This window comes from Gymnogyps californianus, chromosome Z, assembly GCF_018139145.2.
Source record: "Gymnogyps californianus isolate 813 chromosome Z, ASM1813914v2, whole genome shotgun sequence".
NCBI lineage: Eukaryota > Metazoa > Chordata > Aves > Accipitriformes > Cathartidae > Gymnogyps > Gymnogyps californianus.
The window spans coordinates 64,622,827-64,635,787 of NC_059500.1; the positions used below are offsets into that span (position 1 = coordinate 64,622,827).

The 12,961-nt window shown below is 44.1% G+C and overlaps 1 protein-coding gene across 2 annotated transcripts in view; it reads right to left on the reverse strand.

Moving 5' to 3' along the window:
- MAP3K1 (mitogen-activated protein kinase kinase kinase 1) overlaps positions 1–7,952 on the reverse strand; it is a 62,975-nt gene extending 55,023 nt beyond the window's left edge. Inside the window, exons 1-2 of one of the 2 annotated variants that reach the window (XM_050913355.1) lie at positions 7,462–7,931; positions 6,981–6,986 (exon numbers count right to left, since the gene is read on the reverse strand). In XM_050913355.1, coding sequence (XP_050769312.1) covers positions 6,981–6,986; positions 7,462–7,931 — 476 coding nt within the window. Of the gene's footprint in view, positions 1–6,980; positions 6,987–7,461 lie in introns of both variants that reach the window. The other variant, XM_050913357.1, reaches the window with a different exon arrangement.
- Positions 7,953–12,961: the final 5,009 nt, after the last annotated feature.

Below are 12,961 nucleotides of genomic sequence, written 5' to 3' on the forward strand. Positions count from 1 at the left end.
TCCTTCTCCTCCCTCTTCCTATAACACTAGCTTAAAACAAATACAACAAACAATCTGCATGTCTTTAAGACTTCTTCCCCACATACCCCTGCTCTTCCTCCCAAGAGCCTCTGGGACGGATAAGAAACATGCAGTTGCAACTCAGAGCAAATTCTTGTCAGGGGAAGAAACTGGAAGTCTCAGTTAATTTTAGAAAAATGTTTGAGCAAGGTGTGAACAAGCCTGTGCGGAGCAGAACGTACCGGTGCAGGAGATCCTGGCCCTAACCTTGGAGGTTCAAAGAGAAAGCTAGTTCTGCTGGTTACAGTGACCTTGCCAGAAACCAGCAGCCACCACTGCAGGGCAAGCAGCGAACACCCTGGCCGTGTTGGCTGGGCAGTACAGAAAAACTAGTTTCCACACTTATCATGTAAAACCTAATAGAAATCCCAGTGCCCCGGCGCTTCCTACAGGCTGGGGCATCCAATGTGCCTGTAGAGATCAGGAAACCTCCTGTATTGAGCTGTTCATTACAAATAACTGCAGAACTTACGGTTAAAAACCCAACAAATTAATGTCTGTTCTATATACACAGAAGAGCTCATTTTCTGGAACTATACACAGACATTATTGAAATAACTTTTTAAAAATAAATTTATGCATATTAATATAGTTTTAAGATAAACTCCATCCAGCTCCACTCCATTTAAAAACCAGCTGTTCACATTTCCATTTCAAGTCTGAACTGCCTAAGAACCTTACACAACCATAGGAGCCATCACCTACGAATAATCCAATAAAATTAATAAGCAATATGGATCCTTAATATGGGAGATCTTTTCCAAATTTTTAAGAACACATTAGCACTGTTTCAGTGAGCTTCCATGCTAGTCACAACTGCAATATTGTCTTACATTAATCAAACAAGTCTTTAGTCACAGGCTAGGCCTCTGTAGAGGTACTTACTTCAGTGAAATAACAAACATTTCAGATGTATTTCATGGGAACATTAATATACTGATTATATATCTGGTGGTAAAGTTAAAACTCGCAACAAGAGAAAAAAATTGAAAGGAATATTAGTATCATACCTGGCGACTCTGAAGTCTAAAAACATGGAAGAAGTAAAAAAAAAAGTGTAAAATATTGAAAAATTGAGAAAACTGTCACTGACTACACATGAATTTTCAAAGTACATATTCAGCAACCAGAAATTCAGACAGTCATAATTCAAAGCAATTAGAACATTGTCTTAACCATGACAATAATGAACACTTGCCTGCTAGATTGTATTAATCTGACAAGCTCAATAAACTCTAAATGAACTGCAAAGCAGAGGTCACTGCAATTTTCACCACGTATTTCAGATATTTGCATTTTGTATGCCTCTCCAGATGCAGAATAGTTAAGCGTTACCTGAAGGTAATGGGGAGACCCTATTATCCACTGAGCTTTGAAGCTTCTCTTTTAAAGAATACAAAGAATTACTAAAATAAAATTCTGCAGGCATTTATTGGCAGTAAAATGGGAGGTAACACTGACAATTTGTTTAAAAAAACAAAACTGTTTCTCAATTTGGTATTATCAGAAATTAGATTTTTTTCCTTCAACACTTACAAATATTTACACCAAGCCCTTTCAGTATCTGAAAGGAACAATCCTGAAGATACAAGCATGACAGTCATACAGGACATACAAAAAATCCTGAAGGTGTAAGAGGGTATTTGAGAGAAATAACTAGTGGAATGAAATGCATATCTACGGGCCAAAATAAGGAGTATTAGTTGCATACCTTTGAGGGTTAACTACCAGCTCACAAAAGGATCTGATCATCACTGCTGACAGCTGAGCAAAGACTCATCTCAGTTTGCTCAAAAGCAAGATGACTGGATGATCCTCAAGAAGAGGATGGAAAAGAGCTCAGAAAACAAGATGTCAGATGTGGTCAGATGTCAGTGTGGTCTAGCAGACGCAACTCATTTTTCCAGCGCTCTACTCCCACCTCCCACAGTGACCCTGGGTAAGTTACAAGGAGCTGCAGTATCAACAGCAGTGTGAAATCTATTGATGAGAAATACTAGGGAAGAATTGAAGTCACCCAGCATAATAAGTATATTAGCAGCCATTCCACTACAAATTAGAGTATTAGGACAAGAGAGATGAGAACAAACAGTATTGTGTTATATTTCCATGAATTATATGAATAGTTTACACTTCAGGGACACAAAAGAAATATATGGAGACAATGTGAAACAAAGGTATACTGACTTGAATTACAGTTTAATCTCATAGCGGAGAGACAGGACTACTCAATGACATTCTAAGTTTAAAGAAAAAGAAACAAAACACTTTCTGCAAACACCTTCAAATCCTTAGTCATCAGATGCTGAGCACTATCAAAAAAATTGGACATTTCTGAGCAAAACTGAGAGGGAGTGATGGCTCTATCAGATTTCATTAAGACAATTTGAAAAGTATTTCATCAGTTTCCAGACAAAAGGTACACAATTCCTAATTTCAAATGACTCTTAAGTATCAAGTAAATAGAGCTGCTGTTTTTTCAGGACATTTTTCAGTCAAGATCCAACAAAACTGATCTTCAGCCCATCCCCAACCAAAAAACAACATAAAAAACCCCACCCAAAACACAACCAAAACAAAAAAAGCCAAAGGCCCACAAACCAACAAACAAAAAAATCCCAAACCCCCAAACATATCTTATAGGAAAAAAATAATCAAGACTATTCACCACCAAGCAGGATTCTCCAGTTCTGCAGTGTGGTGAGACAGGAAATCGGAAGGGTCCTACAGGCAACACACTCAGAAGATAAAAAGGGAGGGAAGCAAAAGAAAGCAACTTTCCACTTAACCACGTCCTCCTAGTCACCTAGAGACAAGTAATGAAGCCCTCTTAAAGGCTTTGTCCACTTTGCCTCAAGCAAAAGAATGAACTGTAATTCTAGACTTTTAAGTGAGAGCAGAGCTGATAAAAAGTAAAATAAGACAGCCCTTGGGTCTTTGCAGAGAATCCTCCGAGAACACGGAGATTAGCATTAGAAACTCAGAACTCAAACCAGATCTGTTCTCTTATCACCACTGCTGCTGAAAACTAGCTTTACAAGTTTGTTTAAAGAACAGCTACATGGCAACATATAATTTCTATTTTAAACAAGCTTAAGCCAAGTCTCACCAATACTGGAAGCCAGCGAAAGCCAACAGAAGCATTCCCACAGTCACCCCACCCCCAGCCGCTTGTTTCCACTCCCACCTCATCCTCTCCTGCACCAGGATAAACTTCTGCACAGCTGCACCGTTACCTTTAGTCCAACTTCAAACAACAACAAATGCATTAGCACACCAAAAGATCTCATGAAGTTCAAATCCATCATACAGAAGGAAAAACTGATCTTCAAATCTTGTACTGTACATGTTTGACCTTTGGGTAAGGCACAATTACACGTCTGCACACAGGTATTGCCCTGAGCAGTACTTATACTCCACTGAGTGACACTGGAGACTGAACCTTTAGTATCACTAAATCCAGTGAGACAGAAAGCTCCAGATTAGTTAGTTACAATCTATTTACTTTGCACAGGAACAAAGAAACTGCCATACCAGATTAGACCATTTAAGCAGAACTCTACCACTTGCAATAACTAAGAGTGATAAAAATCAGACACGGTAGAGGGTGACCCTCTTCCAAAAGTACTCTCAAGCCACAGAGCACGGGAGAGGTAGGAAGTGAGTTTTCCCTCACAGTAGTATCCAGCTCATACTGGAGGCAGAAAATTTGGTGGCTTATTTAAGCAGCCAGTTAAAGATATCCAGCATTATAGATTTGGTTAAAACACATAAAATTATATTTTACCTGAGCTAAGAATAGCCAAAGTCAATAATAAGCTATATTTTTTACCTTAGCTACATTTTGACAACACAAACAGACAATGTTATCACCATTTCAGTTTAAAAAAAAAAAAAGTCAAACCTTGGCCATGCTGTGCTTTTGCTGTATGTGCTCTCCCTCTGTTTCCACTCCACTGCCCAGCCCAGTTGTCTGTTAAAGCATTCATGCCCTCCTTTTAAAGCCATCAGAGGTGCTACAAATTGATAAGCAGAGCTAAAACTGACGAGCTTTTACTAGTACACTTGTGCATATAGTCAAAACTTCAGTTTCGCAGTGTATCTTTGGTGTCTCTAGCAGGCATCAAACAGCAACTGCAGAAAATACAGTATAAATATCTACGAAGGTTGTCTTGCAGCTGAACTATCTGACAAGTCTGCCATATCTAGCATATACATTTTCAAATTCAAACACTTAATTTTCACTCAAGTCACACAGTACATGGTTACTGTATGCAGAGGAGATGAGTTGCAGCACTTCCTGCTTTTCATTTTATAAAAACATGGTTATGGCAGTATAACTAAACCTGTACTTGGGGATGTAATAAGTCACCTACACCAATTTCAGACACAAATAAACATCACTTAAAGGGTGTGAATGTTTTAAAAGAACGTTGTTAAGGTCACAGAGAAGGAGGTCCATTTTGCCTTCATGGATTTCCCTCAAGTTACAAGAAATCATACTACAGTTATCACTGAACTCACTCTTTGGATCTTTTTATATAAACCAAATCCATATACTGTCAGTATAGATATGCGATAAGAGGTCTGAAGTGCTTTATGTTGAAGCTGCATTTCCTAGTAAAACAACTCCCTCCTCCTCTTACAGTGATATAAAAAGATAGCTTACAACTTTCACAGCTTTTAGTGAAAATATTTGCTCTACTGCCGTGATAAGCAGAATACTTGAGAGATTAAAGAAAAAAGGTAATATTTACATTTAGGACTTAACAGCAGAGTCAATTTCCCTTCTCAGCTTCATTCTGAGGCTCATGCAGGTCTTCCAGCATAAACAGAAAATCTATTCAAAAAGAAAGTAACTGTAATACCAAAGAGACTGATAGGGGGACTTTGGAGCAAGCACAGTATCTTTTAACTAACGGTAGATCCTTACAGTAAAGTACAACTACTGTATTTAAAAACAGAATAGAAAACCTCCACATAATACATTATTTTGATTATGCCCTTTAGTTTGCCTCTTAACAAATCTCTGGGCAACAGCTACACAAACAAATTTAATGTGTAATACGCTAACTGTTACTCACATACAAATTAACCTCCCTCCTTTGGCTAGAACAAGTCAATTAATATTACAATAAGGGTAGAGAGATGTTTTAGATTCTTGATAGAGCCTGACAAAGTAGTACTTTGTCTAACATCTGTTTACTGGTAACACGACATACAGAATTACTGAGACACTTGACATGAGCATTTATAGGATATTTCTGAAGAACAATCACTATTAGTGTTGCCATGTATTTTCAACTGTACTTATGATAAATTCAAAGTAGACTATCTCACTAAAATACGAAAGAGAAAAGCACTTGGCATTTAGTACTTTCTATGATTTGTTAGCATTCCTAGTCGAGTCTCAGAGAGCATTTAGGAGAAGAGTTTTAACTTGTACACACACTCAAAACACTGACTTGTCCAAATGCAGGTACTTAAAAGTAAGCAAAACTGTCCATGTGAAAGGAAAAAATTCCACAGCTGCTCTGTCATTGCTGCTGTGGGACTGACTAGCAAGGGTGCACTCAGTGTTTCAGCATTGATGCGACATATATTGACCTTCCTGAACCTCTAATATCAAGCCTAACTCCCACTTGCTATCACCATGAGACTCTGAGTTGTTTTAAACATGTTCCAAAACTGATTCTTTATTTTCCTTGAAAGCCGTGAAACTAGTTACAATCATATTATGAGATACAGTACATTATAATTTCATTACTTGATAGAGACAAAGATGGTGCTAAGAGACATAAAAAGATAAGTTGCTCGCTAAAAGTCATACACTATTCCCCCCCCAAAACACTTAAGATTTCACACTAATCCTTCTGTAAGAACAGAGGCATTTCTTATCTGTTACAACCACACCGTATCAAGTATTTTTACACTGCCCTAGAAATAGATCAAAATCCATCTGCATTGCTGAGAATTCATATAAACAGGACATTGGTCTAGAAAACAGTTCTTACTGCAGTAGTCCCAAGATAAGCCAACCTGTAAAAAATATCCTTGAGATTTAACTGATGTAAGACACAACTGAAAAGAATACCCAAGTCATGTGTCCAAACTGGAACTAGATTTCTTAGGAAGTTTAAATAATTAGCCAGACAGACTGTAAGGCAACATTAAAATAGGTCCTTGGATGTTAATACTAAGTCTTTAAACTACACAGTTCACACCATATAAAACCTTACAAGAAATCCATATGAAATTGTCAACTTCATATCAAAATTACACCATTGCTACTGCAGTGCCTTCCCGCACACATACTAGTTAGACCTAGTAAGTGCACGTTAAAGCTGAAATGTGCTCTGAAGTGTTTAAACTGCTTCACCGTGGACGAGTTTGCTTTCATCCTGAATACTTCTACACATGTCAAACAGGCAGAATATGGGCAGTTCTATAAAACCTCAAGAAAATGGACTTATGAAATAATACATACGGAAAGCAAATACAGGCTACAAATACGAGGGCACCAAATGAAACCACTGAAATGTATCACCTAAACTACCACAAAATTACCTTCTCTTGGAAAAAGACAGAGGACATTTATATTTGAAAGCCTTTCCCCCCTCTCCTACTAAGAATTAAAGAAATCAGTTCTGCAATATCACGGCGCTGCAAATTAGAATTAGACTTCAGAGAAGTCCTCTTAAAAAAAAAAAAAAATACTCAATTTTGTGCAGCAAACTGCCGGGACAGTGCAGGAAGCGCTCAGGTGCTCGGTGAGCACCCGAAGCAGGACCACAGCCGCCGCCTGAACCACGGCGCAGCCCGCGCCCTGCCCCGGCACCGCAGAGCAGCGGGCAGTCAACGGGCTCCGCTCGCCCCGAGACCCAATGGCTGACACATCCGGCCCCGGCCCCCGCCACCACCCCGAACTCACACTTCAAAGCCTTTCGGGACTCCGGCAGAAGTTAAACACAAAAGCACCCCCCGCAAACACACACGCCACCCCCCGCGGCTCGGCTCCCGCGCAGCCCGACCCGCTCCTCCGCGCCGGCTCCCGGGCCCCGCGCAGTCCCGCGCCGCTGACAGCTGCGGGCGGCCGGCGGGGCAGCCCGGCCCGGCGGCCACCGCTCCCTCACCCACGCACCAGGTGCCCCCGCGCCCCGGGGGAAGGCGGCGGGCGAGGGCTGGCCGCCGCGCCCCAGCCCTGCGCTCTGCGGGCAGCTCCCGCCGCCCCCGCATCCGCTGCCGGCCGCGGCCAGGCGGCGGCCGGGCGCTGGGAGGGGGGGGGGGAAACGGGGAGCCGGAGCCCACCCCGAGCCCTCCCCGCGGGAACAACCCCGCCACCGCCGCTGTCACCCGCCGCCACCCGGGGTCGAGCCCTGCCCGCCCCCAGCGCCCCCTCACCTCGCGGCGGGGGACGGCTCCATCCTCCGCTCCGCGGCGGGGTCAGTCCCCGCCGGGCTCCCCGCCGGCAGCGGCTCCAGGAGCTCGGCGCAGCGGCTGGGGGAGGCAGCCGGGCTGGCGGGGCTGGAGCGCGGCGGCCCGGGCAGGTAGTGGAGCAGCAGCGTCTCGGGGGGCTCCGGTGAGGAGGCGGAGGAGGCGGCCGGGGCGGCGGCGAGGAAGAGGGGCGCCTCGGGCAGCCGGTCCAGCTCCACGCTCCGCACTTTGCGCAGCTGCTTCCGTCTCCAGTCAGAGCGCTGCTCCCGGCAGCCGCCGCCGCCCGCCTCCCGCAGGAGCCCCCCGCCACTCCCGGCAACGCTCCCCAGGACCGCGCCGCCCTTCAGGCTCCCACAGGCGGCGGCGGCGGCCGCCTCCGCGCCGCTGCCCGAGGATAATCCCGACGACGAGTTGCGATTCCCGGCCGCCGCCGCCATTTTCTCTGGCGGGTCACATCGGGCTCCCGAGGATCGGGGGGAGCCAGCTCTCCGAGCCGCGGCGGAAACAGCGCTGCCTGCGCAAACGGCGTAGGAATGGGGCGGGAGGCGGGTGCGGATTGGTGGCGGCGGGAGGCGCGGGGCGGGGCGGCCGCCTGTAGGTGCACGGGGCGGGGCCCCGCGGCGCCCCGCCCCGCCCGCGCGCAGGTGTTGGCGGTTGGAGGGAGCCGCCGCACCCGGTCGTCACGGGCAGGGCCCGGCCGCCCGCGGACGGGACGGGACGGGACGGGTCGGGTCGGGACGGGCCGCGCCCAGGAGCCGGCGGAGGCGCCGGGCGGGGAGGATGTCTCCGCCCCACGCGGCCCTTCCCACGTGTGGGAGAGCGGCGGGCACTTCGGCGGCCCCGGGGCGGGGGGCGGGCCAGCCGCCGCCCTCCTGTGAGGAGCTGAGGCGCGGGGAAGCCCTTCCCGAAACTCAGGCCGGCTCCGGGCGGCGCCGCGCCCCACCTCGCAGCACCCCGTCTGTGTGGCCCCTCTCCGCAGCAGCCCCAAAACCTCCCCAGGCGACGTCCTCCCCGGGAGCCGGCCGAGGGGCGAGGAGGGAGTAAAATGCCTGCGGTGCCTTGCTGCGCCGCAACGAGCCGCCGGGAAATCGCTGGGGTGCCCGAGCTTACCTGCTCATTCCTCTGTGGGATTAGTAAGAAATTCAGTGCACATCCTTGCTTGCAGCCTTCACGCGTCCTTCTCTGGGCTGCCCTCACTTGGCAGGCGCCGCTTCACCCGTCCTGAGATACTTTTCCATATCTGTAACTAATTAGAAGTGTTACCGTCTCGTCGGAGCACACCCATTTCCGTATGTGCGTACGTACGCACATGTAGTTCAGATGATAGCCTGCCACATATACCTACCGCTGCGGCTGTTTCCCAAGAGACTGGGAGAGAGAAGAAAGGCAGGAGACATCACATGACCAGAACCTTGGGGAGGTCCAAGTAAAATTTACTCTTGGTCTAGATTTCCACTCGACCACAATTGGGTGGTTTTGCTTTCAACCTCTGAGCTGCGGAGAAGGGACTTAAAATTTTGCAAGAACAGAAGGGCGTACATTGCTGTCAGGAAGGTGCTGGTTTGCTGCCGTTAAACAAGCCTACCTATTTGAATGCTGATTTAATCTGAGACACAGAAAAGAAAACTAAATGTCGCTATGCATACCAGGCTGTTTTCAGGATGGTGTGATTTTGGGTACAGTAGAAGTCACACAGTTCAAAGCACATTTCTTTAGCTGAATGTCTTAGGCTTATTTCTCAGAATTAGCTATGTATCCCTTGAGTGTAACATGCACTAAGCATCTCGACAGTGATTAGTATGGTCACTTTGCTAGGATCACTGCTTTGATCTGAAGCACTAGTTGAGTGAGAAGTACCTCCTAACAGAAGCAGATTCTTTCTTACCTTACATATGTGATCAGATGCTGACCTAAATGTAGAGTCTTCGCTGAAAGATGTGATGAGCAGATTAGAAGAGGTCTTTCCCTCTAGACTTGCAAGAGCAAAAGGCCGAGGAGACTGCACTCCATATAATTCCAGAATAGTATCAGTATGCACATGGCCTCAAGGTCACACTAAGTGAATCACTTAGGTTGTCTGTCAAGATGCCACACTGTAACCACCCTTATGAAGGTTTTTCAGTGAAGGATGCTGTAAGAAAGTCAGTGGCTTTCGTTGTCATCTTTTAAGTAGAGTACCTTTGGGATAAGCAGGTCATCTAAATATCCTCTTGTAATGTACATCCTCAGGGATGTACATTTAAAGAGAAATTAATTCCGAATTTCATAAAGATAGTATTTGACACTTGTTTAAAGCCTCTACTATAAATTAGGGACAGTTTTCTGGAATATTCCTAAACCAAGCCTTATTGTCAAAGTGAGGATGTTACTAAATGCAGGGAAGAACAGAGCAAAGTATGTGCTTTATAGAAGCCGCATGAGATTAGTTGCACACAAATTCTGAAGCAAATGGTTGAAACAAACTCAAATTATTACCAGTTGTTGGCAGTGTAACCTGCATGTACACAGGATCCTCTAGTCTTCAATAGGAAAAACACCCAACAAATAGTGCACTATTATATCTTTTAAAATATTCCTCTCTGCCATAAAATCACATTCACAGGAAAAAAAAAAAAAACCAAAACCCAAACCCTATGCTTTTAATGTATTCTAAACAGAAAAAGAAAACAGCTTTAGGAATTTACTAAACACTTGCCACATGGAGGAGGAATACAGCTTTGAATCGCAATTGGTTAGAAAAGGATACAGAGGAGAAAAAGCAAATTTCTAATAAAAGTAAATCTAGGAGGTAAGAGTACATACACATCCTTTTGGTCTGACAGAATCCTAGGGGACACCTCTCCCAGAGTGCCAAGGCTCCAACAAGGCTTAAAGGAGAAGGAAACTTGGGAAATTCAAGGCAAAATGTCAGAGTGGCAATGGGGTACTGAGGAATGTGCATGTGCACTGAGGTGAAATGCTTTCTGGAAAGCAGCTAAGAACAGGGCAAAGCATGAAATACAGGGACAGTGGGAGGCACCAGTGTAAGAAATAATTAAGCGTGGACAAGTGCTGTCACCATCCCTGTTAAGGCATGACTTTGCCTTTTGAGTAAGGCCAGCACTATCAAGGTTTTGAGTTATTTTTGGATAAGATAGAAAGTGGAAAAACCTCACTATTTAGTCATTAAAGCATACATGGTATGCCTTATAAGGGCTGTTTATCCCCTGATTATTGGCTGAAATCCAACTCTTAATAAATTACGTTTTGCCTATGATCCTTATATTCACCTTATTGTTTCAAATGCATGTTTCTCCACTTTGCCTTGACTAGGGCAGCACAGCAGCAAACAAGAAAACACCTGCTGTGCCTCACTCCAGAACGCTAGGTAATGCAGTGCCTGTATGCAACACAGATTTATGCACAATATAGAGGCTCTACTAGAAGTACTGAATTCTGAAATCAGTAATTGAACATGCTGACTGACATCTGAGTTTTCTTGTGATCTGCTCTTAAAAAATCCTTTTGTACTTAATGAGTTGACCTGATTGTAAAAGGCATGAAACTTACCGAAGAGCTCAGAAAGATACCCAGTTACCTCTTGCACAGATTATTTCTCAGTCTATCTAAAATACAGCTCTGGAGGGTAACATGAGACTTTCAGCAGTTTTCAGTGAGCTTGTTTCCCCTAAGTCGTAAGTAGCAGAACCCAGGGTTTGTTATGAAACAGAAGCCTTTGGCCTCAAATTAGCATCGTGCAACATTTGGAACATCAACTGTTGTACACAAAGAAACTTCTGTTTGGGAACACACTAAATTCTTGCAAGCCGAGGAGTTTCCTTGTTGCACAAAACCTGTAACAGTGTCATGAATAACCAACAATTTTCAACATGCTAGAGATAGGAATCTGCCGTGCCCCTGAATACATAACCGAGGCATCATCATCCACAAACAGAATAAATATGAGAGATAACACAGTCCGTAGCTTCTGGTCTTGACTAAACATGCAAAAAGTGCTTTAATACTGTATACAAACTAGATTCTCCCTATCTTGTTCTTCTGTGTAGAAAGACTTATCCTCACCTTGATCTTCCATTCATTCTTTCCATTGTCAGAAAGGGAAAACAAACCTGCTCCTAAGCCATAATCCTTTCCTGTTTACTCCTCCGTGTAATGGAGAAGTCAAGCAACTAAATGAGGACATAGAGTCTGAGGTCCTTTTCATTTTTTTTTCCTAGGACCTGCTGAAAATCTGCTGGTGTCTCTGTTGCCTGTAGAAATGCTTTGCCATCTTGCTGATGCTTAGTTCTTACTTCATAGCGTAACAGGTATGCCTTTTAGAAGAAATTCCACCTCAGAAAATTAGGATGCCATATCCCTTTTCAGGAGAGAGAAAGCCAGGTAAAACCAGAATCTATTACAGGGAATTCTATGGGTTTAGTTCAGACACTGGAAATGTCTAGTCTCACTGTTATTTAAGTGTTTTTCTTAGCAGTTTACCTATTAATTTCAGCATTGATTTCCATGGAAAAAGTGTTTAAAGATTTCTTCCCTCACATTTCAGTTCACACAGAACTGAACTTTTGTTAAAAATGTTTTTAAGATACATTTTTACTTAAAAAACCCTTAAGATTACGTCTTGACCTAGGTATCAGACACATTATATAAGAAAAGAGCTGTACTTAAACCTCCTTTTTCTGCCAAAGCATGTAATAACTGTTCTCTGTTTCTTTTTAAGAACTAACAATACTGATGTTTCTTCTAACGGCCCTGCACTGTCTAGTCACATTCATCACAGTGATCAATTTCCTTCCTGTAGCATCTACTCATGAACTGGGGAACCTTTTGGTCTATCCACCATATGATCCAAAGCAAAAAGGTGCTCTGTTCCCAAAGAGTTTGCAATTTAATTATGAAAGACAGACAAGGAACAGAGCAATCAGCAAGCTAGATTGCAGTCCTTGTACAGCGGAAGTCTCTCTGCTGCCTTGATTTTTTGTGTCACTAGTTTGTACACCTTGCATTAACTACTAAAATCAGTTCAGTCTGTGACCTCAGGTAGTCTTTAAAATATCGATATTTTGATGTCTAATTTGGATATTCTTTCTGGCTGTGCCACAGAGGATTTTTCTGACCTCAAATAAGTCACTATCCTTTCATGGCCCAATTTTTCCCAACTGTAACTGGGTAACAAATATATTTACCTACCTCAGGCCTGACACAAGGCTGAGGGATTTAACATTATTGAGTTTCCAGGTGAAGCCTTGCTCAAAGGAAGTATAGTAATGAAGTGAGCAAGACCTATTAAACCTCTTCTCATACATCATTTATGAAGAGCTACCAAAATTATTGCAGCCATCAGCTGTTTTTCTTACGTTCTTCCAGACTACTAAATTGACAACACAGCTCTCACTCAGATCAGCAGTTACATCTAAGTAGCACTATCTGTTCCCTCTCCAGGGGAAAGCAACTATACCATTTCAGACTC